This window comes from Natator depressus, chromosome 8 (assembly GCF_965152275.1).
Source record: "Natator depressus isolate rNatDep1 chromosome 8, rNatDep2.hap1, whole genome shotgun sequence".
NCBI lineage: Eukaryota > Metazoa > Chordata > Testudines > Cheloniidae > Natator > Natator depressus.
Window position 1 is genome coordinate 94,996,715 of NC_134241.1, and position 27,421 is coordinate 95,024,135.

The following is a 27,421-nucleotide window of genomic DNA, read 5'->3' on the forward strand; positions in this document are numbered from 1 at the left end:
TTACAAATCATGTGTTGTAATTAGCAAATTTATTTACCTATGTTACTAACACCACCATAGATTGTTTAAAGTGAAACAATTCTAAAAATTCCCATGTACTTATCACTAACTGTGCTCTTGGTTTACTTTTTGCATTTCTTTCAGCTTTCACTGATTCAACACTGTAACATGGCAGAAAGCGGCCTGGCCCCTTGGCAGTACTCCTCAGACATGCAGAAGACTTGGATTTGAAATCTACTCCTGATTTCTCCCCCTCCCTACAAGGGTCCAGTCTAACTCTCATTAAAATTAACTGAAAAGATTTCTATTGACTGCAGTGAGAGGTGGATTGGGCCCTAAAGCCATAGCATCTGGAAGTACCACGGAGGCAGTGTGGGCAACCTTGAGGTGGGGATGGAAGGTAAAAACCTTCTTGTGACTTAAAAGTCTCTTCCAGCTGAATAACAAGAAGTGTCCACAAAGTCTAAGGCAGCCCTGTCTTGTTCTTCTCCTTATCTGAAAGATTGTTGGTTGTGCTATAGCAGGGGTGGCCAAACCGTGGCTCGTGAGCCGCATGCAGCTCTTTTACAGTTAATGTGCGGTTCGTGGAGCCCCCCCCACGCACTTCCCCCCATTCTCCACCTACCAGACTCGGGGGAGCTTGGGACCTCTGCCTTGCAGCAGGGTGGTGGAGTAGGGACTTCTGCTCGGTGGGGAGGGGAGGTCTTGGGGCTTCAGTCCTGTGGGGCGCACCTGCCGGGACTCAGGGCTTCAGCAGGAGCAGGGCGAAGACCCAAGATCCACAAGGCACCTTACACGGGGCTGAAGACCTGAGCCCCAGCCCTGGCTCTTGAACTTCTGAAGATTCTGAGGATGCAGCTCAGAGGGTCAGTAAGTTTGGCCACCCCTGTGATATAAGGACTCCAGAGTGAGAGAAATGAAGTGGGGGAAGGTTAATTTGAAGCCATTTAGGGAAATATGGTGAGCAGTGTAGCGTTCTCAAGGAAGAAGGGAACCTCAGGTTTCAGTGAATTGCTTTTGTTAAACTATTGGAACATATCAGATGGAACTGGATTTAGTTTCTCACTTAGTCCCCAAACTGTCAGTTTCCTTATCTCCCTCTAGCCTAGTTCCTCTTGCCTTTGTACTTCCTGTGATATACTTTGGTTGTCCATGAGATGGCACAGGTAACCCCTATGGCTGGGGCCTGCCCAGGAGAAGCCATGGGCATTCCGTGGGCCAGGTGATACCAAAGCAAACTGTTGGGGTAGAGGATTAACTGTTGACAGCATTTTTCTTTGTCTCTTTTAAAGGACGCCATTTTAGCAAAATTGTGTTTAAAAAAAAAAAACACAACAAAACACACCAAAAGTCAAATTTATCAGTTTCTGGACCTTTTTCTCCTCTCACTTATGCTCTTTCTTCACCAGTGTAGGTCCTCTGTCTTAACTGGAGTTACCTCTGATGTACACTATTTTGAGAGAGAGAGAGAGCGAGAGAGAGAGGGAGGAATGAGACCAGGATTTGTAAAACTATCGTAAATCTGTATTTTGATACATTTTTTAAGAGAGGTTTGACCTGATGGATTATAATAGCTCAAAGCAAATGAGGTATTTATTATAATCTGTCACAGCAATCCCACCAGCACAAATGTGCACTATATTTGCATTCTAAAAATTAAGAAATATTTGTTGAATAATTGTTAATACATGAATGTATCCGATGAAGTGAGCTGTAGCTCACAAAAGCTTATGCTCAAATAAATTGGTTAGTCTCTAAGGTGCCACAAGTACTCCTTTTCTTTTTGCGAATACAGACGAACACGGCTGCTACTCTGAAACCTGTTAATACATTGCAAGTTGTCACTGAAGTAATTCAACAATTAGCTATTTTCCTCTTCATGTTATTCAAACACATTAGTCACTCCATTGACTATTAGCTTGCAAATTTTCTGTTTAAAGAAGCAAATGCATTTTTAATTGTGGACCCAGTTTGAAGTCAGTGGAACTTTTGCCTGAGTGAGAAGTGCAGGATTGTTCCTCATTTAAGGATTTTTTTTTTTAATGAAGTGGGAAACCTTTTACAACTCTGTTACATCGGTTTAATATTTTGAAGTGGACTGCAATTTCTTCAAAATTGTTTAAAAAAATCAGTCCAAGACTTAAGATCTTGATGTCTAACAGTTTTAACTCTGTTGTGAATTGTTAAAACTGTTACTATTCCCTGAAAAACATCATTGACAATAAGAGTACTGAAATGACCTTAACTCTGGTAGTGTGAATAGCACTGCAAGGCTAATTTAGCACAATCAAATATTTATGATTACAGTAGAGCCCAGAGGCTGCGATCAGGATTGGGGGCCCTCTGTACAGAGATGTAGACATGGTCCCTATGCCATAGAGTTTATAAACTTGTTTTCATTCCATTTGCTGAACAAGCTGTATTGGCATGTGGAACAACACAGATTACCTCTCCATTAGAAAGGAGATTACCACCTCTGGAATGTTTTACAGTTTCTTCTCTTTATAATTTGACTACAATAAAGTGCAGAAGGTTATGTGGGTAGGATAGTCAGGAAATCCCTGTTTTACAAGAAAGCTAAAATAATGAAGAAAACACCCAGTGTGTAACTGACTTACTATTTTCCTAAAGACATTAAAACAGCACGTGTTTGTTTCATTTACTTAATAAAATTAAGATCATGGGCCAGATCTTCACTGTGAATCAGCATATCTACAGATTTAAATCAACTGAGGATGTGGCCCTATATTATAGAAGTGTGTTATTTGCATTTAGTGTATTATATACAAGATTTCAGAAACAGAAATATTACACTTAATTTATTATGTAACCTGTCTCTGAGGTCTCTAACATAGGAAAGAAGATGGCAAACACCAGTATGTTTCCTACAGTTTGTTTTCTGAAGCGCAATGGCTATATTCAACCTTGATTTATAGCATGCAATGCTGTTAAATTAGGGCAGAATTTGGCCTCTTGTGTGTAGCTTTTAAACAGAAAATATTGTGGCAAAATTTAAACCCACTGTAAAATCAGTGTAACACCATTGACTTTAGGGGGGGTCACTCCATATTTGTTTATTATTTTATATACCAGGAACAAAGACATATTGTTATCTTACCTCTGAGCTAGGTGATAGTTATTGTATTTATTAGTATCCCCAAGGCAATCAAATAATATGGGCTAAATTCTGCTCTCAGCTACACTGGTGCAAGGCTGGTCAGTGGGGCTGTATGGTAGAAATGAGAACAGACATTGGCCTTGCACCTCTGTTCCCCTCAAATAAACAGAATTAGTTGATCTGAAAATAATCTCTTTTTACTGCTGCAGCATTTCCTTTTGCAATCTGCCGGTTGCTTAATATTCCATTTATTAATTTTAAAGGTGAGGAAACTGAGGCCTTGTTCAATTAAAGAAATGATGGACTGGAGACTATTTTTAGCTGCCCTTGGGAATGGAGATTCGCTTTGCCCCTCTGCCAGCCTGAGTAATATAAAATGAAGGTCCAACATTATCTGTGGTGTGGTACCCTGCCCCTTACGCCTGCTCAGCTCAACAATGCATTTGCTTTTCCAGGAGTGGGGTCAGGCTAGCAAAGCAAAACCATCCACGCTTCAGAAAAAAAAAAGCGGGGGGAAGAAACAGTACCTTCTGTGGCAGCATTGCCCCAGCGCTTTCTCTCGGTATTCCTCATCCCCACGTGGCACCTGGTCTCCCTCTGTGCGCAGACCGGGCACGCACAGGTCTGGAGTGCACAGACAGCCCGCCCAACAGAAACGTCACCGACTCCCATTTCAATGCACACACGCTGGAGGAAGCAAGCAGGGCAGCAGCCGACAGTAAACACTCCGTTAGCGAAGGCAGGAAGCCCGGCTGCATGCAAGCAGCACTCAAGGCATTATCACGCGGAAGGAGAGAGCGCGATGTGCCCCCCAGGACTAACCCGGCTGCTGCTCTTCCATCTGCTGCTGATCAAGCTGCACACTGGCAAAGGTGGGTCGGGATCCCCGTGTCCATGTCCTCTGCATGTGTGCGCGCGCGTGTCGGGGGGTAACCACACAGCATCACTGGGACCTGAGCAAGGGCAAGCCACGCATTTGCCTGGGTTTCTCGCTCTCCCTTTTGACTACTGGTTGCACGCGCTGTGCGTGGGATTCCTGGCCCTGCACAGGAAGCCAGTTTGCAGGGGTTCCCTTAACTTTGATCCGTGCTATTCCGGGGGGAAGGGCTGACACCTTGTTTGAAGGGAAAGGCTATCACCGATGCTAGCCGACCGGTAGTGACAGGAATTCATCTTTTAAGCTAAGGGAAGATTTGTCTGGTCACCCGTAAACCAAACCCAGGAGCCCCGCTCCCTCTCTGCAAAGGAGCAGGTCCCCTTCTCAGCTTCAGGTTGGGGTCAGTTTCCATTTTGTGGGGGAAGGAAAATATTTAGACAAACGGAGAAGCTGACAATGGTCCCTCAACATGCGATCTGCCTTTTGCACTGACAATGAATAGCCGCTAGGTCGTTGGAGCTTTTACTGTGGCATTTCCTTACCCTTCCCTCCAACCTCCCTTTGCCCTGAAATCAATGCCGGGTTATTTCCCACAGTGAGTGAATTAGATGCGTGGTGTGTGCGCGATGCCGCTTTTCAAACGGGGGATATATTTAGCCGCGGAGAAGGGGATTATGGTAACCCACTTTAAGCAGAGGTGCATTGTCCTTTTGTTATTAGACACATGCCTCCCCCCATGCAAACCAGCGGCCCCCCCCCCCATGCCGTGCCCCTCTCCAGGGTGAGGAAACTGAGGCCTTGTCCAATTAAAGAAATGATGGACTGGAGACTATTTTTAGCTGCCCTTGGGAATGGAGATTCGCTTTGCCCCTCTGCCAGCCTGAGTAATATAAAATGAAGGTCCAACATTTACATGTGTGCGGCGAGTTAGAGGCCGTGGCGGGAGCGTGGCCCGAAGCCCCGGGCCGCGAGGATGCGGCCTGCAAAGCATGCCCGGGGCTGGGGTGGGCACGGCCGGGAAGCGCGCCCTAGCCCACGCGGCTCTGCCTCTGCCGCCCGCAGGCGCCGCCAAGGAGTGCGAGGAGGATCAGTTCCAGTGCCGGAACGAGCGCTGCATCCCCGCCGTCTGGAAATGCGACGAGGACGACGACTGCTCGGACAACAGCGACGAGGCGGACTGCCGTGAGTGCCCGAGCCGCGCTCCCGGCCGGCCGCCCCGCTCGCAGGCAGGCGTGCGGCGGGGCCGCCAGCCGGCCGCCGGGGGGGGAGGTCTCCGCTGGGCGGGGTGCCGGATTGGCCGCGGGGAGAGTCGGCTGTGCCGGGCGGTGCGTGGGGCAGAGGCGAGCTGGAGCAAGCTCGTGTCTTCCGCTGGGGGCCCCTTGCAAGCTGCCGGAGCGCCATGCATTGCACGGGGGCACCCGGCGGCGCTTGGCTCCCGGGGCGCGTGTCCCTGTGTTTGGAAAGGAGTTTTCTACCCCCGGGGGGTGTGTGTGTGTGTGGCCGGCCTGGAAAGCAGTCCTGTCCGGAGACTCGGGGGAGCTGGCACCTGGGGACCCCTCGGCACCGCGCGTAGGCTGGAGAGACGTCTCCCAGCCCCGCTGTCCCTCTCCGCCGGCGTTTCCCCTGGGGCCGAATCACAGCCCCGGCCCCGGCTGCGGCTCGGAGATGGGCTTGTCCCTCTTGCCGGAAGGGGGGGATGCAGCGTTGAGCCTTGGGGAGAGCAGCGCAGCTCGCGTGTGTGTTGGGGGCGAATTATATCCATATCCCCTGGGTAACAGGAGCGGGTCCTGCCCTGCCGCTTTCCTGCCGCAAAACCTGGCCCAGAGGCAAACGACTGTAAATTTGCGGTTCCATCCTGTTCTTTTTTGAATGAAGCTGTCGCTTTTGCCGGCCCCCTTTCGGATTGGCTGCTGGGGGACACCAGATCAGCCACATGGCACAAGCTGCCTATAGAAAAGTGGGAAGGGTTCACCATCCTCCTCCAAGGCTCCTCCTCGGCCATGCTCCTCCGAGACTCTCCCTTCTGCCCTTGCGTAGGTTAGAGGATAGGCTGTGAAGGTCTTCTGGGGAAAGTGCCCTGACAGGCTAAATTTACAAAGGCAAAGCGGTTTATTATTGCACCGTCAAAGTGAAATGCTTAGCGATGGGGATGATTAAACTCTTTACCTACAAAATCTTGTTCTGGTGGTGATTCATCCTGAAAAATTCTAAGTTCGTTAAAAGAAAAGGAGGACTTGTGGCACCTTAGAGACTAACAAATTTATTTGAGCATAAGCTTTCTTGAGCTACATATGCTTAAGCTTACGCTCAAATAAATTTGTTAGTCTCTAAGGTGCCACAAGTACTCCTTTTCTTTTTGCGGATACAGACTAACACGGCTGGTATTCTGAAACCTGTCAAAGTTCGTTAAAGAGGCGGAGAGTTATAGTTTGCAAAATCTTCCTCCTCCATATGTTAAACACTGACTTTTTATGGTTCTACTCTTTCCTCCTACTGTTATATCCTTGTTTTGACAAATCCTGTATATGTGGGAAAACCCTAAGGAGAAATCATTGTTCAGGTTTAGTTCCTGGTGGTTTTTTTTTTAAGTTGCTCATAGGACAGATCTTGAAAGAAGTTCAATTGAAGTATGTATATACAAGGATTACTGAAACAAATAGGACAGGTTTCAGAGTAGCAGCTGTGTTAGTCTGTATTCGCAAAAAGAAAAGGAGTACTTGTGGCACCTTCCCCCCCACCACTGAATGCATCCGATGAAGTGAGCTGTCGCTCACGAAAGCTTATGCTCAAATAAATGTGTTAGTCTCTAAGGTGCCACAAGTACTCCTTTTGTTTTTGAAAAAAATATAGTGAATTAGCTAGTGTGCATGTGCACAACTGCTTACTATTGGATAGAATCGGAACTACTCAGTTGTATGTCATCAAGCCCCTGTGCTGGTAACAGAATATAGTAGGGTAAGTGAGAGAAGAAGAGGGTTTATGCTTTTGGAGCAGGGTGGCTTGGAGTTCTACCTCCTCCGTTCCTGTGATGTCTCAGTTGGCCTTGGGGTTATGGTTGGCAAGATGCCAAAGTCCCAGACAGTTGCACATTTGTTATGCTATCAGTACACATGCTTGTCCCTTGTGTGTTGCCATGTAAGTTCTGTGGGTAGCAGCACTTCTCTCAACCGAAGTATGCAAGAAACATCCATGAAAGCAAAGAAATATGGAATTAAGTCCATTGTATCTACAAGAGACAAAACAGCACTGCAGGTTTTGCTGTGGCAGCTGACCTGAAATACCAAAGGCATGTCTTGAGAATTATATACTGTATAGGATAATAGCCATTGAATTCACACTTTGTTGTAATTCATGGGATGAGCTCTGGAGACTTCATAAACCACAAGAACATAACATGAGCAGCTGATGAATGGTACGGTCATGCATTTTTCACTCTATTTCTTGCTATTAACATCCTTGCAGCTTTTAATCAATGTAACATTTACAGTCTCATCCTACAGTCCTTTCTTAGGCAAAACTTCCACTGAATTCAACGGGAGTTTTGTTTGTATAAAGGTTGTATGGTCATGGCCTGAATGGATTCCTAATGTTCTGATTATTTTATCCCAACTCACAATGAATACTCCTTTACCCTCTGAATAGTCCCATTAGAATCAGTGAGACTTCTTAAAAAGCAAGACTGAGGAAGGATCAGGACCTCCCCACCCCCAGGCCTCCCATGAAATACCGAGTCAGAAAAGATAAGGAATGTAAAAATGATATTTTGATGAAGCTCTGATTTGGTTATATTGTGCCATGTCAGATCGGTCAGGTGTGTAATTGTGTTTTCTTAGAGTTTTACTTCTGCAGCTTTTAGAGTTTTTTGAAAAAAGGCATTTTATGGCATGTGACTGGGATTCTGTTTGCTGGTAAATGTTAACAAAGGGGTCATTGGTACATATGTAAGGAATAATACTATACTGTAGAGTGCAGACTAGCATATGAACATGGATTAGGTGGGTGTATTATAGAAATTTCCCATATGGACTGATCATTTAATTAAAATATGGAATTTGCAGTGGACTTCATTCAAATGGTCTTCATTCAAATTACATTTTGCACATGCTTATTTTTGCTAGCTTGCATTTACTTATTGCTGAACATTGATTTCTCTGAAATAATGTTAAAAGGAAAATATATGAGTGTTTATAATATAAAGCACAGGTACACACAGACTATTACATTTTAAGGGATACATAATATATGTACCCAGAGTATGTTCAGTATGCTTTTGTTTCTAGATTAACACACTCCTTTTGTTGCTACTGAAGATACAATAATATATTAAAAACAGTATTCGGAATTTACACATTCCAAGAACTTGAATTTTCCACAGTTAACTACTGAAGGAGTGATGGACAGGGAAAAGGAAAATATATATAGCCCTGTAGTAGCAAATGCTGTGGCAGACCATTCCATTCTCAGTCTCTATATTCACAAAAAGAAAAGGAGTACTTGTGGCACCTTAGCGACTAACCAATTTATTTGAGCATAAGCTTTGGTGAGCTACAGCTCACTTCATCGGATGCATACTGTGGAAAATACAGAAGATGTTTTTATACACACAAACCACGAAGAAATGGGTGTTTATCACTACAAAAGGTTTTTTCTCCCCCCACCCTACTCTCCTGCTGGTAATAGCTTATCTAAAGTGATCACTCTCCTTACAATGTGTATGATAATCAAGGTGGGCCATTTCCAGCACAAATCCAGGTTTTCTCCTCCCCCCGCCCCAACCCACTCTCCTGTTGGTAATAGCTTTGTTAAGCTATTACCAACAGGAGAGTGGGTTTGGGGGGGAGAAAATCAAGGTGGGCCATTTCCAGCACAAATCCAGGTTATCATACATCTTTTTAGGATAACCTTGTGGCTAGTATGTAAATGATCAGCTTGTAAAATGTAAAATCAGCTTGTCAAACTGCTCCTTGTGGTTGTTGCCATTGAAATGCTCTGTTACAAAATGTTTCAGTTTTTTTGAATAGTTCTTTGAGAAGATGACAATTTACTCTCTGTTTGTGGGAAAATAGGGAGTTGATGGAGTGGCAGTACTCAATGTGCTTCTTGCTAGAAGCCGCCTTTGTACACAGACTGAGGCTTTTCCTGTTTTCTGCTGCTCTACTGCCTGGCGAGTCTACTGTTGACTTTTCCGAGGAATTTGAGATTCCAAAGGAGGAGTCTGAGCACCTTGCTTCATAGAAGTTTCCTCTGGGCTTGATTTCTTCCACTGAATTTCTTCCTTTTTGATTGGGAGTAGTGTGTCTGAAAGCATCCCTGTATTCACACCCTACATATTATTGTAATAATCTTTGTACAAAATATGCCTTGTGAGGTATCATGTGAAAACTTAATATCTTGCTGGTCAATAACATCATGGTGAAAATGTATGTAGCAACATTATTTATAAAGCCGTGAAATCCCCCTGTATGATGTTGTTAGTGCGTGTTCAAAACCATACGGACCCGCCTAGGCAAAAGTTGTTGAACAGGTCTAGCCTAAACAAAGGAATGTGCGTTTACCTCAATTTACATGTAAGTAGTAAATGGGCCTCAAGACAGCAGGGGGAGGAGATGGCAGGAGACAGCACATTTGCATGTCAACACCAGACTCTATATTGTCTGCCTCACTGTTTAAATAAACTTTGCTTTGAGGGGTAATCTTCAGAAGAATCCACATCAAAGATTCACTGGATTGTAAAAGAAAGAGGCAGAAAACCCCTAAGCTGTGTCTCTTTCACCTAAGAAGACAAAAAAGGGTCATGGCTACACTACAAAATCAAGTCGACCTAACTGCAAGCGCCGCAGTAATTATATCACTTGTTTGTGTCTACAGTTTGCTCTTTGTCTTAGCCGTGCGCATCCTCCCCAGGAACACCTGTATTGATTGTACTGTCAGTGTGGGGCATTGTGGGATGGGTCCTGAAAGCTAGTAACAGGCAGCATAAGCAACACAGTGTTGACCTAACTATGTTGACCTTGACTCTACGCTGCTTGTGGAGGTGGAGTTATTAAGTCGGCGTAGTGGGGCATTTACGTGGGCAGGAGCAAAATGTAAGTGTAGAGACTTCCCTAGTTCAATCGACATAAACTGCCTTGTGTTGACCTAACTCTATAGTGTAGACCAGACCTCAGGCACCAGTATCTTTGGGCCTCTGGGAGAGATCCTGACCAAAGAATTGTCAGTCACCATCTTGCTGGAAGACTGGGGGTGAGACAGGCCTTTTTAAACAAAGCCTTGAACCAAAATTTACCAGATTAAGTCTAAGACTTTTAGATGTGTTTTCACTGTTATTTGCTTGTGACAGTTTTGATCGTTATCTCTCATACTTGAATTCACTTAAATCCATCTTCTTTTGTTCATAAATTTGTTTTGTCTTTAAACCCATCCAGTTGTGTTTAAACTGAACTGTCTGGTAACTCCAGTTAAAGTAGAAAATTGTTGAATTTACACTCTTTACAGTGGTAATAGATCTTAATATCTGAGTGTCTAGGAGAGGGCTGGACAGTGCAGAACACACACTTTGGGAAAATTCAGTACTGGGAGTATGTTGCTTCACCCTGCAAGTAACAACCAAGGCTGGTGAAAGCCAGAGTGTGTCTGGTGTGTTGCTGACAGGCTGCTGGGTTCAGAGCTGCTGGACCAGGGCTGCAGCTGTACCCAGACAGGATGTCACCTGCATGCTGGCAGGCTGTTTGTGAGCAGCCCAGGTGGGAGCTACGGCAGCAAAACATTGCGAGGCACCCAACATTGCAGGGCAGGTGGTGATACAGCCCCTCACTGATCTGGATTGCACCGCAGGATGGGACAGGTAGTAATCAAGAGTTGTCCTTTCTGTCAAGGATTTGATGTAGAATGAGTGTGGCTAAATGGAAATCAAGGGATGAAATGGTGATGCCTCTTTAGTTACTGGATATGGAAGATTACCCAATCCCAATTTTTAAAAGGGGTTAGGTCAGACCTGGAACGTGGCCATATAGCAGTTTCACAAGTTGTAGGGTCAAATTCCTCCATGGGCTAACTCCATTGATTTTAGGGGTTTTAAATAAGGGATGAATTGGGAACTGTCTCTCTTTAAAAAAAGGAAAAAGGTAACTGAGGATCATCTGCCTTTTTTTTAACCTTTAACCAGTCATATGTCCTGCTGTAGTTGATGAAGGCAACTTTGGGTCCCTGGAACACTTATGTGGGCAGGCCGTAGAATTTGGCCCTATGTGAGTAAGATGAGAAGGATTTGACCCCCAGACTAATTGGATTAGGAGTTGGTCATGTGGGTTTGTAGAGTGTGTTGTCATGTGAGATTATTTATCTGGAAGAGTTATAAGGATACAAAATACTAATAGGTGTGTGTGTGTAAGATTTGGTTTAATTAAAAATATCTAAATCCAACATATTTGCAGAGGCTTTCTTAAGTGCCTCTGACTTCGCTGTGATGAGGTACTATTTCAGTCCATAGTATGGTGCCATTTTAATGTTATTACAGTCAGAAACATTAAACTATTTTATTTACTTTAGATATTTTTAATTTAAAATATTAAAGGGTCCATCCCACATTAACGACTACAAGTGCTACTCACATTATGAAGGCAAATGTATTTCAGAACAGAGCAACATAAATGATGAGGCTGGAGGTATCGATCTGTGAGGAAAGATGAAGAACTGAATAGGTAGGTGTAGCTTAGCTAAGTGACAACTAAATGGGAACATAGTAGTCATCTATAGTGTTTGAAGAGTGTAAATGCCAATGATGGAGAGGAGTTGGGACAAGAGAGTTTATCAGGAGTAATGAGAACAGAGCTCCTTCTTGCCAAGTTATGATGTCTCTGCAGTGCTAACAGGAGGCAAAAGTAGTGAAAAAGGATTTTTCGTTAAAGTCACCAGATATATGCAGGTGGTTAAGCAGGAAGATAGCTTTTTTGCTCGGTTGCTTTTCTGGTCATAACTGCACTTTGTGGCGGATGGAGCCCCCCTTTGGGGAGGATAGCCCCCAGCTCCCTCCCTTCCACCCACAACCCTCTCCCCCGCCCTCCCGCAGCCGGAGTAATGAGCCCCCCTTGGCCAGAGGAGCCCCGGACTGGCTGGAGGCCCAAGCACCCCCGCCCCTCCCCAGGTTGGAGGAGCCCTGGGTTGTCCGAAGCCTCAAGTCTGTCCCCTGAACCTGCCCTGAGGAGCCCTGAGCGCCCCCCTGCACTTGCCCAGAGGAGCCCCAGGCCAGCCGCAGCTGCACCTCCCCTCCCCTCCCCAGACCCCAAGCCTGGGAAAAGCCGCAGCGTGACCGTGTTTCTTTCCAAAGAAGACTTGAGCTTTTGATATGCCCCATGCAGTTTCCGGAGTATTTGCTACTCAGCTTCCTGGGTTCATCAGTAATCTCTCTGGAGTCCAAGGAGATTACTGATGATTCCGGGAAGCTGAATAGCACATACTGCCTCCTTAGCAACCCCGGAAACCACATGGGACATCATAAAGCAAAAACTTCCCTCGCCAAACCTGCAACTGGTTGTCTGGCAGCAGCAGGAGCATCAGGGGATGCAGAATCTCCCTTGGCCTATTATACCCCAGGAGTACAGTAGGCAGATATCCATGGTATCAGAAGCTTTCCTAAGGTCAAGGAGAATGTGGAATGAATGAGTTCTGATCTAGCAAATCTTTTGTTTTTCTACTTTTGAAGACAGAGTTGTTAGCTACGTTTTCTAAATAAAAAGAACCCCCTCAGACGTTCTTGTTAAACCCTGGATTTGTGCTGGAAATGGCCCACCTTGATTATCATACACATTGTAAGGAGAGTGATCACTTTAGATAAGCTATTACCAACAGGAGAGTGGGTTTTTTGGGGGGGGAAAACCTGGATTTGTGCTGGAAATGGCCCAACTTGATTATCATACACATTGTAAGGAGAGTGATCAATTTAGATAAGCTATTACCAGCAGGAGAGTGGGGTGGGGGGAGAGAAAACCTTTTGTAGTGGTAAACACCCATTTTTTCATGGTTTGTGTGTATAAAAAGATCTTCTGTACTTTCCACAGTATGCATCCGATGAAGTGAGCTGTAGCTCACGAAAGCTTATGCTCAAATAAATTGGTTAGTCTCTAAGGTGCCACAAGTCCTCCTTTTCTTTTTAGGAGTACTTGTGGCACCTTAGAGACTAACCGATTTGTTAGAGCATAAGCTTTCATGGGCTACAGCCCACTTCATCGGATGCATAGAATGGAACATATAGAAAGAAGATATATATATATATATATATATATATATATATATACACACACACACACATACATACAGAGAAGGTGGAAGTTGCCATACAAAGTGTGAGAGGCTAATTCATTAAGATGGGCTATTGTCAGCAGGAGAAAAAAATTTGTGTAGGGATAATCAAGATGGCCCATTTAGACAGTTGACAAGAAGGTGTGAGGCTACTTAACATGGGGAAATAGATTCAATATGTGTAATGATCCAGCCACTCCCAGTCTCTATTCAAACCCAAGTTAATGGTATCTAGGTTGCATATTAATTCAAGCTCAGCAGTTTCTCATTGGAGTCTGTTTTTGAAGCTTTTCTGCACAGCTCACTGTAGAGGCTTGAAAAAATCTGACAAATACTGATACCTTTGTCTGTTTCTAATGGACAAGAGCCCAGGTGGCTTTGTTTTGTTTGCTTCCGTTTTTGATTATTAGCCAGTAATGCATACTGCTCTAGGAGCAGGGCAAACTGCAGCAACATGGAAGCTCATGCGCTGGGTGAAATTCATCCCTGGTGTGACTCTGGAGGCTTGTGAAAGTCACACCAGGGATGAATTTGTCTGAGTGTTTTCTTCCCCTTTCTCCCTGCCTTGTGTTTTCGCTAATTTCTTGGTGATAGATTTTTAAAAAATAGATAGTGCTCTTGTGTTTTAGACCTTACCTACTTGCAGTGGCTCTTTGATGTTTCTCTTCCTGATTTTAGATTTTTGAAACCCAAAGCTCAGATATATTTGCTGTTCTTGTCATAGGGAGGGAGCAGGTTTGAAAGGGTTGTAGGGGAAATTGTAAGTGGGAGAGGCAGATGGATTTTGGCATCTAAGGAGGGGGGTCAAGTTGAGAAGTTTGCTATGTGGGAGGTACAGAAGCATTGGCAGTAGGGCGTTAGGAATGGGACATTCATTATTGAGGGGATACTAGTTTGGCATGAATGTCTCTCGCTCCCTGTACTATCTACTTCACTTTCTGGCCTTGCTGCTAGCTCTCTTGCTCACCACACTCCTCACATCTTGGAATTTTTAAATTCGAACTTGAAGCGCATAGTGTCCATACTGAGCTCCACCCTTCTGAATCATTACACATCTTATAAGAGGTTTCTGATCCCTATATTTTTTCCAAGCCCCCAGAAAAATGTGTGGATTCTGTTTGCGTTTTCGAGTATTGCTTCTTGTTTTACTGCACTGTTGCAGTGTCCCTAGTCGAAAGCAATTGGTCTATTCCTGTGTAACTCTCCTCTAGCACAAACGCCTGGTTCTAGCCAAAGGGAAGCTGCATACTTTTATGCTACATGGTTAGGAAATGTTAGAAATGCGGAGCCTAATTTTTACTAAAATGCCTTTTCCTGTTAAAATCATTAATATTTAGATTACTCCAAGGTGGGGGTATGAGCCTTTTGGTATAATTCATGCAAATTTTTCTGCTCCATGAAAATTCCTGCTGAAATGCAAAAGATAACTTGTAAAGTCTAATTAATGTGTTACAATAATTCTGTGAACTACTTACAAAAAAATCTAATGTTAAAATAATGTCAGGAGTCAGGCTTTAAATAAAGGGAAGCCAGGAAATTCAGAGTGGGGGTTAAAACTCCATTTTAATGCTACCTCAGTAAAGATACTGTGGTGTAATAAGAAGATGATGGGTCCAGCAGACCTGCGCTCTGTTCTATTACCTGTTACCTTTGCCTCCAAACAAAAGGTGAACCTTCATATCTCTTCAGAGGTTTGAATCTGAAGAGTCATGATGGTGGTGCACGTATGAGGCTTGAATTTGGTTTGCTATATATTGAAATAACTAGCACCTCCACAGTGCTCTTCAGTAAGGTGAGTGAGTAGCATTACTCCCATTATACAGGTGAGGAAACTATGGCACAGAGAGCTAGTGTATGGTCAAGGGCATACAGTAAATCAGTGGCAAAACCAGGAGCAGAAGTCAGATGTCCTAAATCCAAGTATCCAATCCACTTGAGCATGCTGCCTGCCCAAAGGCACCTGTGGGGCTAATGATAAAATTTCATTCTTCATTCCAGATTACCTGGCTTTTGTAGTTCTGAGTCAGAACCTGGCAGTTAGTGTAACCTTGCAGAGTTAACACAAGGAGTGAATTTAACAGTAGAGCTCTAGAATCTACTAGAGAATGGGATTTATAAGAGGTTTAGATTAGAATAACACTGAGGGCCATTAGCCGGGGCCTTGCTATCAAATTGCTGTAAAGGAGATGTTTTCTTTCTGAGACATTAATATTATTTTAATATTTATTAAATGATTGACAGCGTGGTTGGTGCTGTCAGCTCATTCTATGAAGTCACAAGGCTACATCTATGTTTTACTGAAAAACGTCCCAGTATCTGAGATTTGCAGAGCTGCTATCTGGTCCTCAGCACATACTTCTCCAGACACTATGCCCTCATCACTGGCTCTAGATCTCATGTGGCAGTTGGCAGTGCAGTTCTTTCCTCAGTTCTAGACTTGATGCTGAAGCTCCCCCTCCTTAGAGGGATACTGCTTAGGAGTCACCTGAAGTGGAGCAACCAGAGGGATGCTACTTGATGAACAAAAAGAAGTTACTGCACAGGGTAAGGAACTGCAGTTCTTTGATATGCGTGTCTCTATGTGGGCTATACTTCTTGGCCTCCTTCCTCTCTGCTTCAGGATTTCCCTCTGAGACTTGACAATAGAGAAGGGTGGTTTGCCCATGCAGCCCGATACATACATTCATGCCCCGCATGGAGGCTGTATGGGCCAAATGAATACTGCTTGTGAAAATCTCCGATCCAAGATGCGTAGGGCACATGAGCACCTGATGTGGAGGACCCATAGGGGGACGTGTCTCGAAGAGCCACAGTTACTGCACAGGGTGAGTAACCTCTTTTTGGCCAACAAGAAACTTGACACTAGCTAAAATGCTTGGGAAATTTTAGCTCATTGTTGTATATTTTGTTCATCTCACCTCATTTCCTCCCTACATTCCCCTTTCATAACAAACAAACAAACAACAAAAAAAATCAAACCCCAACCCAGTTGCAAAGTTTAGCATCCATAGCTGCTATATTTAAAGAAAGATGTAAATTCTCTCATAGCTTGGAAAACAGTGCTGTACCTCTGGCTAGTAGAAATAACAGTTAGCATTAAAATTAACACCTGTTATAGGTAATAGGTGATTCTGTTGGATTTATTACATAATTTAAAAGGTGTATATTCCATGGACAAGTTTCTCTGATGGCAGATTAGCAAACAGGGTCAAACAGAGGCGTGGAACAATCTCAGTCAGGATTTTGGTTCACACTGGCGTGTTGAAATTGCGTGTTTTACTTAGAGGCATTGCTGGGGTGAATTTTGCTCTCCGTTACAATGGTGTTATTGAGAACTGAATTTGTTCTCATTTCTATAAAGTAATATGCTATGTATATCTGCCAAATGAGCTGGTTAATGTTGGTCCCTGCAGTTGAATAAGGATTAAGAAACTGCATTGCCAGGCACTGAAAGCAATCCGTTCTCTCCAGTTTTTCTTCTCTGGAGGAACTCTGATTGGGGCATGGTACTTCAAAAAGTAGGAATTTAGAGCAAGGAGAAATCCTATCCCGAGGCCTGCGATATAAATACAGAAGCTCCTCCCAAGGGAGTATGATAGATAGCGTGGTATATTTTATCTTCATGATTGCAGGCTTCATGAAATAAAACATACATATGTGAGAAACATGGAGCCATTTGTAGGCCTGCACCATGCACTTCTCTGCCTTGCTGGAATCTTTCCTTTAAGTACCCTGCATAAGTTTGGCCAGTAATGTTCACACCTCCACTTTCCAGCCAGAAATGCCAGTTCTCCAGCAGCAATGCACAAAGTCTTTATCAACACTCTCTTGCCCTGGCACTGAAAGAGACTGTGCAAAGCCTGGATGAGAGCACCAAGTACTTTTTCATAGCTGATTATGTACAAGATTACATGAATGCTTGCTGACCTTTTTTGTAAGTACTTGTGGAAAGGATTGACAGCTCCTGCACAAACAGCGCACTTCAGGCTTCTGGGAGCTGCTAAGTTCACTGTGCATACACACATTCAGTTCATCACTTTATTTTTAAACTTTGGGAATTAACTCCACACTCGGTGTACTACGATGAAAAGGTCATTGATGTGGAGACTGAATGACTTAGGGGATTGGTTCTGACATAGAACTCTTTACCTCTCTATCATTGGCTCAAATCCAGTTCAGGCCGGCAGCATCCAAAAGGCATTCCCATGCAATGAACGCTTGGTGGGCTATGAAAGGAGTTGGTGGTCTCAGACAAGTTCTTAGTGGATACATGTCCCCAGAATAAAAACCACCACTACAATTGGAACTCTTGTTTGACTGAGTGGTTATGGAGACTCAACTACTTTCATGCCAGAAGTGGTCCCTGGAGGTCAGAGTTGAGACACATTAGCAGAGCACTCTGCATTATTGCTGCCAAAACCAGAATTGTCCTGTGGGATTGTAGGGAGCTACAGTCCTCACGGTTATCAACCTGGCATCTGTCATCCACACTGAAGTTTACTTTTTGAAAGCATAGTTGTTTTCAAGCTAGAAATTGAAACATACTTTCTTGGGGTATGTCTTCACTACGGCAGCGCTTTAATGTGGCTGTGTAGTCGCGGCTCCAGAGCTGGGAGAGAGCTTTCACAGCACTGTAAAAAAATCACCCCCATGAGGGGAGTAGCTACCAATGCTGGGAGCCCGGCTCTCAGCGCTGGTGCACTGTCTACATTGCTACTTTAGAGCACTGAAACTTGCATCGCTCAGGGGTGTGTTTTTTCACACTCCTGAGCAAGAAAGTTTCAGTGCTGTAAATTGGCAGTGTAGACAAGGCCTTACTGGTGGGTTTCCATCCTTATCTGTGCATGCTGGGTGGTTATTATAGAGTTGCTCATGAGAGTGGGTTTGTGCATGCTTGCTTGCTAGTCACAGGAATGTTCATCAGAACTGGGTTGTGCATATTTTTTTGTTAAAGAGTGCTGGGTGTTTTTAAGTGCAGGAATATGCTTAGTGGAGAAAGAGGTGTTTTGTTCTCCCGGGGAGGGGAACCTAATTCAGGACTGACCTTGCTCCAACCCTTTCTTGTGGGTGAACGTGAGCATGAATATTACTCTCAATGATTGATGGAGGGTTGTAGGGAGAATGTAGCACCTTCTTACATCAATTTCAAGCTACCCTCTTTCCCACTAAGAGTGGCACTGATTGGCTCTGGAGGGAGACACAACCATCTCACTTTATCCAAAATATGTTGGCACTAGTGAGAGAAATGGGAATTTTTGAAAATAGGAAAGAACCTAGGGGAGAGCTGGGGCAAAGAATTGAAATCACTGAAGACTTTTCTTAAAACTGTTTCCTAAAGCAGTCTAAACGCAGAACTTATTCCAGTGTCGCTGTTCTGCACTGCCTGGTCAGATGAATTTGAATCACTTGCAGAAGAAGTTATTCAATACATAAGGTTTACATTTAATATAGAAAAGGGCATGTGTAATGTCATTTTTGTGTGATAAATACCAAGCAATATCAGGTTTCAGAGTAGCAGCCGTGTTAGTCTGCATCAGCAAAAAGAACAGGAGTACTTGTGGCACCTTAGAGACTAACAAATTTATTTGAGCATAAGCTTTCGTGGGTTACAGCTCACTTCATCAGTTACTTTATGGCTTTTGTGTTGTTTCTGCAAGCAGATATTTTCACAGCAATTTGTCATATAAAAACCTGTAAGTTTCACTGTCTGACATTGGATATGTGACAGCCAATTAATGCAGAAATTCTTCTAAGACTTGTTGACTGCGTGTCTATGTGTGTGTCAATTTTATTCCTCATGGAGCTTTTACTTGACTTTAAAATCTTGTCTGTGCATGAGTTGTAAGATCTAGAAATCAAAATATTGAGGGACTTTGAGAAGGTGTTTTCTGTGAGTCTGGCCAAATTCATGGTGGTATTTTATGTGATTTCCAGTAGTTTTCCATCTATTTCAGCTGATGGCACTCTCTATAGATTACAGTAGAAATGCTGAGAAATATAACGTTAGTTTGGGGCTTGGTCTGATTTATGCTGCTTAAATTCTTAGGAATGTGTTTTTCTTCATTGTGCTAAGGACCACAGATCCACTGGAATGGCTGCTTCCCCCTGCGTTCAGTTTAGTGGTGGCAGTGGAATGCTCCACTCCTGAAATCCTCACCGGCTCCATTCTGCCTACTTAGGGGTGAGCAGGCGGGTTCCACCAGACCTCCCTGCTGCACAAGTCTCTGAGGAAAATCCCAGTGTTTTATTTCAGATTTCTGACTAACAGTTTGGCTCAATCATTTGTCTAAATCCCAGCTGTATCACAGGGCTTTGTTTGCCTTTTGGGGAAAGGCACAAGTGGGGGCGGGGGTGTGGATAGGGGTCGGGGCAGTCAGGGAGCGGGGGGGTTGAATAGGGGATGGGGTCCCGGGAGGTGGTGGTCAGGGGACAAGGAGCGGGGTGGTTGGATGGGTTGGGGGTTCTGAGGGGAGCAGTCAGGGGGTGGGAAGTGGGCAGGGGTCAGGCTGTATGGGGAGGCACAACCTTCCCTACCTGATTTTGGAACCCCGATGTGGCCCTCAGGCCAAAAAGTTTGCCCACCCCTGCCTTAGCCTCTCCACTGAGATAGCCAGCACTGGGGCTAATTTTGATGGTATTTGTATTGTTCACAATACAGAGACCTATTGTTGGGAACTAGAGAGACCACAAACTCATTTCATATCATCATGTGGTCATGACTGACCTGCAGTAGAGGTGACAGGCCCCATATCTCATTATCAAGTCCCTAAACCATTGAAACTTTAAGCAGTGGGTGCATGACATTGTGTAAAATGGGGGTTTTGCTTCATTCTTCACTATTACTCCTTGTGGAATCTGGTTGCACAGTGCACAACCTATTGTAGTCACTTCAAAGAGCAGGAAAGCCCTGCCCCTAATGTACATTTACTGCTGGAATAAGAAATGGGTAGGAAAACAAAAGCGTTTAATTTATCTGCATAGCAGGTGGTGGGACAACCAGGCCCCTAAAACCTATGTAGGCTATTAAATAAGTGGCCTGATTTTTCAAAATAAAAAAGTGGCCTGTTGAGGTCAGTTGGAGCTGCTGAGTACTTAGCACGTTTGAAAATGAGGTAATCTATTCAGGAACCTATAGATGAGGTTAAATGCCTAATTTGAAACACCCATTTTTGAAAACATTGGCAACTATTCCTGGATTTGCCTTGAGCAAGTCACTTCACCTCTCTGCATCTCAGTTTTGTGAAAGGGGGGTAATAATGCTTGCTCATTTTTGTAAAGTGTTTTGCAGTCTATGTATGAAAAGGGCTCTACAAGAACTAAGTAGTATTAGTATTTTCTTATAAGCTGAGAACAACAACAAAAAAATCAACAAATTAGTATTAGGTCCAGACAAGTGCTTTTCAGTATTAGTGGAGGGAGCTTCAGAAGCCATTGAGAACATTGAATTCATCCCAGATGGTGTCCCAGAGGGAAGTTTTGTGGCATCAATTAACTTGTAGGTGACCCACACTGTCAGCCCAGGGTGAGTAATTGGCAGTTTGCCACATGCACAAGAAGAATGAGCCAAAATAGGAACAATGAGAGACAGAGAGAATGATGTGTCTTCGCAAGAAGAAAAAATAATACATAGGGGTTCTTGGGTACCAGTTTTTAAATGGGTTAGGAACAGGACTACATGCTGTGCTGGCAAGTAATTTCTCAGTCACATTTGTAAAAAATAAAACCCATTTAGAAATATTCTACTATCCTACAGCACAAGATGCCAGTTTGTGCTGTAGCATTATTGTAAGTTATAGTGTTTGGGGCCATCACTGTAGAACGGGGAGATTTATTTTATTTTAAATAAAGACTCTGTAAAGTAGAAGGGCCACTTTCAGCTGAACCTATGCAGAACCCCTTCACCTTGTGGAATTCTGCAAATTGGGGCCGAAATCAGTACCCCATATCCAAACACCCCTGGTTTTTGAGATGTACCCATCCAAATTTAATGGCTTGGGTTTATTTCTACTGCAGATACGAAACCCAATGGACTGGTTGAACTACTGCATCCACTGGGGCTATGTGATCCCAGAGAAGCTGGCCATGCTACTCTGGGTGGTAGCAGCAGTGATGCTAGGCAATACCTTCGGTGCAGAATTTCCAGCCTGGAAGTTAAGAGGCATGGAGAGTGCTTGGAAGATCATGGAAGCTGAGGCTGAACCTCAGTGATTATGCTGTGTATCAAAGCAGTGTGTGAAGACCCGTTGGTTGTAATTGGGATAATGTAGCTGCTTATGTAGCTCTGATTTAGGGCTCAACCTAAATCATGCTGAAATCTATAGGAGTCTTTTCATTGACTTGAATAGGAGTTGGAGCAGACCCATAGCTGATAGACATGTGTGTTTGTTAAATTTTTGAAAAAGGCTTGAATCAGCTTTCAGTCTCAGGTGCTAATATTTCATATGGCTTTTACATCTGTGCAATCAGGGATAATTAGATTTGTAAAGCAGATGTTCTGCAAATCTGCACTGCGATATGACTGGATGTTTCTGGCTGCAGAGATGTACTCTTGGGGGCATTTGGTTTTGGTATTTTTAATGTAGGAGAATTGCAAATTTCCACACAAATAGATTCATCCATCTAGGAACATAAAAAAGGAGCTTAAGATCCCATAGATAAAACCAGACTTTAATCAGTAAACATCTGCTGAGCTCTTCAGGAGCAACAGTATTGCCTCAAGTTTGTTAAGCTGTTTAGTGCTGAGTTTTTGTTTTTCAGTGTGTTTTTAGTGTCATTTGTAATTCAGGTGATGGTAGGGGGGTAATGAAGGCTGAAATTTTCACTCTACTCTCCTGAAACAAAACAGAAAATTTTGCATCTCAAGCCTTCAAGGGAAGTGGGAATTATACCACTGTTAATCTGCATTCTAAAGTGTGCTAATACACTTCACACTGGAGAAAGAAATGGAGTTTTAAAAAAAGTCAAAGTGGAACATGAACAAGGAATGTGGATGTAGTTCTAGAATGACTTATGATTTCTGTTTTATAAACACAAAATATTCTCAAAAGTTTTTTAGTCTTGGGATGTTGTAACTCACTTCCCCACTTTGCCACATACATACAAACACATACACTTTTGGTGGTGTAGCTCTGGAAAGGCTTTCTCAAACTTCTTTGCACTGCGACCCCTTTCTGACAACAAAAATTACTACATGACTCCAGGAGCAGGGACTGAAGGCTGAGCCCCATTGCCCTGGGCTGGGGGTGGCGCCCAAGCCCCATCACCCTGGGTGCAGGGGGCCAAAGCCCAAGCACAAAAGCTTCAGTCCCAGGCGGGGGGGTCTGTAACCTGAGCCCCACCACCAGGCGGTGGGGCTCAGGCTTCGGCTCTGGCCCCGGGAGCCCCAGCAAGTCTAATGCCAGCCCTGGCGACCCCATTAAAACGGGGTTGCAACCCACTTTGGGGTCCTGACCGACAGTTTGAGAACCGCTGCTCTATTTGTTTTTATATTATAAAGTGGCTATATCATTTCAACACTATCAAATGGAAGACTCATTGCAATTGAAAAAAATTAAATCCAGCTCTTTTTACTAAGCAAATATACCATATTAAATATTGTGAGCAAATGTCCTTGATGTGATACTGTTTAGGTGCACCAGCACTTCAGAGACAACAAGGATGAAAATAACTGGTCCTCAACCTGGTATACCCACCTATTCAATTAGACCCTCAAGGTGACAGGTCTCCTTTGAAGCCAGCTTTTACTTAGTAAATCCTTCCAGTATTCGTTTTGTTTTTTTTACAACATCCAAGAGATATACTTTGGCAAGCAACAGTAGCTTCAAGCAAGGAACCAGAGATGACAACATGTAAAAATAATGACTTTTAAAACTTCATAGGACCATATATGGAACAAAATATTTTCAAAGTAAACTCAGTTCTGGTCCAAAGTGTCCATTTCTGATTCCTCTGATTCTGTCTCAGCTTTACTATACTATGGTCCAGGCCTGCAAGATGCTGAGCAAACAGGTCTATTAAAGTCAATGGAAGATGAAAGCCGTTCATTATCGAGATCGAGTGATTCACAAATTTAGTAGCCACTTCTGTTGTAAAGAAATATGAGTATTTGCTCCAAAGTTAAACTGGAGCCATGTCTAGTTAAAGTAAGGCATAATCTTATTTTAAGTCTGTGAATGTTTTTAAAGACTGCTGAAGAACCTTCTTGCTTTGTATATATGCTGTGTAGAAGATGAAATCTGGTGATCAGATTCTATATAAATAAAACTCTTAGTATATTTGTTCAGCAAATTAATATTGTCTCTGGGCAGGCATAGAGTGAAATCTCAGAAGAACTGAGTCATCTACACATTGCTGTTCTTACTAGATTGGCTACATTTTTAAGAGGTAGCGCTTTGATTTTTATGGAATCCTTCCTGAGGCCTTGTGAAACTTAAGTTTCTATAAAACTCTTTTCTTACAACTTCCTCCTTCTAATGGAGGTCACTTTATCAGGGAACTCAACCCCTCTGAGAATTTTAATTTGCATCTCATTCTTGACAGAGCCAAGTTTGTGTATCACATGCTGTGTATCTTTAAACATCCTGGTAATTATTGTATCCTGGCATTATACTGCAGAGTCCATGCAGGTAACTTTTCCTTCAACCTCAGTTACCTTTATAGAATATTTTCTAAGCGTTTGACCCATGTAGGGACAATCTCTCCTGTGTCTGATTTACAGAACCGCTTCATTCCCCCTTCTTGATTATTTTCAGTTTGTTTTGTGGTGATTTATCATCTAAACTGAGGTGTGTGAGCGAGAAACCACAGATCTGACTGGGGATCTTTGTGGCTGATCAAGTTGTAGGTTCTGCTGCCCCTAGAGCAGGGGTGGGCAAAATACGGCCTGTGAGCCAGATCCGGCCCGTGTCCGGCCTGCCAGGCTCTTTGGCTGCCCCCTTGCGATCTCCGGGCTGCTAAAAATCCCACGGCAGAGCGGGGTGCTCAGACAGGCTGCCCGCCGTGGCCCCACACTGCTCCTGCAAGTGGCCGGCTGCTGCTGGCATGTCTCTGCGCGCCCCTGGCAGGGGGAGGCTGCTTCGCACGCTGCACCCCCCAGCACCGTCCTCACAATGGGAGCTGCAGGGGCAGTGCTTGTGGGCATGGGCAGTGCATGGACACCCACTGCCTCCCTTCCCCCAAGGGGCACGCAGAGACGTGCCAGCAGCAGCCTGCCGCAGCTCCTTGCGGGAGCGGCTTGGGGCCACGACATGCAGGCAGCCTGCCGGAGCATTTGCTGTGCCGCTGGCCAGGAGCCCCCTATGATAAGCATCTTCCGGCCAGAGCCTGCACCTTGCACCCCCTCCCGCACACCAACCCCCTGCCCCAAATCAGAACCCCCTCATGCACCCAAACTCCGTCCCAGACCCCGCACCCCCCTCCTTCCCCAGCCTGGAGCCCCCTCCTGCACCAAACTCCCTCCCAGAGCCCACACCCCTCACCCTCTCTTGCACCCCAACACTCTCAACCAGCCCAGAGCTCCCTCCTGCACCCAAACTCCCTTCCAGACTCCACGCCCCCTCCATTAATATAGTAGAAATGTGCAGCCCGTGACTACTCACCCAAATTAATGGAGTGGCCCCCTTGCAAAAATTATTGCCCACCCCTGCCCTAGAGGGTTTCAAAATTTGGTGTTTAGTTCTTAGACTCCCCAGCTAAGCTGCAGAGGTGCGTGATAGACAGCCAGTAAGTGAGTTGCTGTAGTTCTCTCCCTCTGCCTTGATGACCGCTGGAGCATGCAGAGGAGGATATGGGTTCCATCAGTGCTGTGTTCCTTTGTGGTAGGAACAACTTTCAATTCATGGTGAGATGCATAGGCGCCAACTCCGTGGGTGCTCCGGGGCTGGAGCACCCATGGGGAAAAATTAGTGGGTGCTCTAACTCACCGGCAGCCAAGCTCCCCGCCCCCCCGCCCCACCTCACCTCTGCCACATCCCCGTTCCTCTGCCTACCTCCCAGCGTTTGCCACTGCAAAACAAGCTCCAGGAGGGAGGAGTGGGAACGTGGGGCGCTCAGGAGAAGAGGCGAGGCCAGGGTGGGGATTTGGGGAAGGAGTCGAATTGAGGCAGGGAGGGGGCGGAGTTGGGGCGGCAACTTTGGGGAAGGGGTTGGAATGGGGGCGGGGCAGGGGTGGAGTCAGGGCGGGGCTGCGGGCAGAGGGACGTCGAGCACCCACCGTTGCCAGCAGAAGTTGGTGCCTATGGAGACGCTTTAATATTTTTTAGTACCTGCTGGGCAATTTATTTTCTTCTTTATCCCAGAGTCAGAAAAGCCCTTGTGAAACTCGGAAGCTTAGCTACTGACCGTCAGCACCAGGAGCTGAACTTGAAATCTGTTGGAGCCAAAGGTCTCCAAGGTTAACCCAGCAGCTCTCAGGGGCGTTGGGATGTTTCCAGACACAGAATCATTAATCTTCAGAGCAGGCAAGACCTTGATTTAACCTCTGAGCCCACTATAATCTCTGTTGTCATGCTGATATATTATTGGTCATTGTAAGAAGTCCAGTTTAATCCCAAAACAGAATTTAATTTATGTCTGTCAATCCTGAGACGTGAGATCAATCCATGAGAGTACCTTCCCTGTTATACTATGACTGTTTACTTTGCTTAAGAACCTTTGGTGAAGGATCTTGTGAAAGGCTTTCTGATAGTTCAGGTACACTCTATCAGTTGGATCACCTTTGTTCACATGTTTTTTGATCTCCCTCACTAACAGATTGGTGAGGCATGATTTCCTTTTACAAAAGCTGTGTTGACTCTTCCCCAACATATTGTGTTCGTCTGTGTGTCTGATAATTTTTTTCCTTTACTATAGTTTTCAATCAGTTTGCCTGGGACTGAAGTGAGGCGTACCCGCCTGTAATTGCCAGGGTTGGCTCTGGAGCCTTTTTAAAAAATCGGTGTTACATTAGCTAGCTGCCTGTCATCTGGTACAGAGGATGATTTAAGCAATAGGTTACATACTACAGTTAATAGTTCTGCAATTTCACATTTAAGTTCCTTCAGAACTCTTAAGCGAATACCATCTGGTTCTGGTGATTTATTACTGTTTAATTTATCAATTTGTTCCAAAACCTCCTTTATTGACACCTCAGTCTGGGACAGGTCCTCAGATTTGTCACCTAAAAAGAATGGCTCAGGTGTGGGAATCTCCCTCACATCCTCTGCAGTGAAGACTGATTCAAAGGATTCATTTAGCTTCTCCACAACAGCTTTGTCTTCCTTGAGTGCTCCTTCAGCACCTCGATCGTCCAGTGGCCCCACAGAATTGTTTGGCAGGCTTCTTGTGTACATAAAAAAAAAAAAATCCTGTTAGTTTTTGTGTCTTCTGTTAGTTGCGTTTCAAATTTTTTTTTGGCCTGCCTAGTTATACTTTTTTTATTTGACTTGCCAGAATTTTTTGAACCCCATTATAATTTTGGCTATCACAATATCAGCAGGCAACGAGTTCTGCAGTTTGACTGTGTGTTGTGTGAAGAAGTCCTTCCTTTTGTTTGTTTTAAACCTGTTACCTATTAATTTCATTGGGTGACCCCTAGTTCTTGTGTTATGTGAAGGAGTAAATAACATTTCCTTAATCACTTTCTCCACACCAGTGAAGATTTTATGGACCTCTATGATATTCCCCCTTAGTCGTCTCTTTTCCAAGATGAAAAGTCCCAGTCTTTTTAATCTCTTCTCATTCAGAAGCTGTTCCATACTCCTAATCATTTTTGTTGCCCTTCTCTGCATCTTTTCCAATTCCAATATATCTTTTTTGAGATGTGGCAACCAGATCTGCATGCAGTATTCAAGATGTGGGCATACCATGGATTTATATCGTTGCATGATGATATTTAATGTCTTATTATCTATCTCCTTCCTAATGGTCTTTAACGTTCTGTAAGCTTTTTTGGCTGCTGCTGCACACTGAGCGGATGTTTTTAGAGAACTATCCACAGTGACACCAAGAGCCCTTTCTTGAGTGCGAACAGCTAATTTAGACCCCATCGTTTTGTATGTATAGTTGGGCTTATGTTTTCCAATGTACGTTACTTCGCATTTGTCTCCATGGGAAAAGCTGAGATGCCGCTATATGCAGATGACATAGCAATA

General features: G+C 44.3%; 1 protein-coding gene across 2 annotated transcripts in view; it reads left to right on the plus strand.

The window, feature by feature from the left end:
* Nucleotides 1-3,761: 3,761 nt before the first annotated feature.
* LRP8 (LDL receptor related protein 8) overlaps nucleotides 3,762-27,421 on the plus strand; it is a 278,497-nt gene continuing 254,837 nt past the window's right edge. The window contains exons 1-2 of one of the 2 annotated variants that reach the window (XM_074961709.1): nucleotides 3,762-3,990; nucleotides 5,058-5,177. In XM_074961709.1, coding sequence (XP_074817810.1) covers nucleotides 3,795-3,990; nucleotides 5,058-5,177 — 316 coding nt within the window. In that variant the 5' untranslated portion in view covers nucleotides 3,762-3,794. The remainder of the gene's footprint in view (nucleotides 3,991-5,057; nucleotides 5,178-27,421) is intronic. The other variant, XM_074961710.1, reaches the window with a different exon arrangement.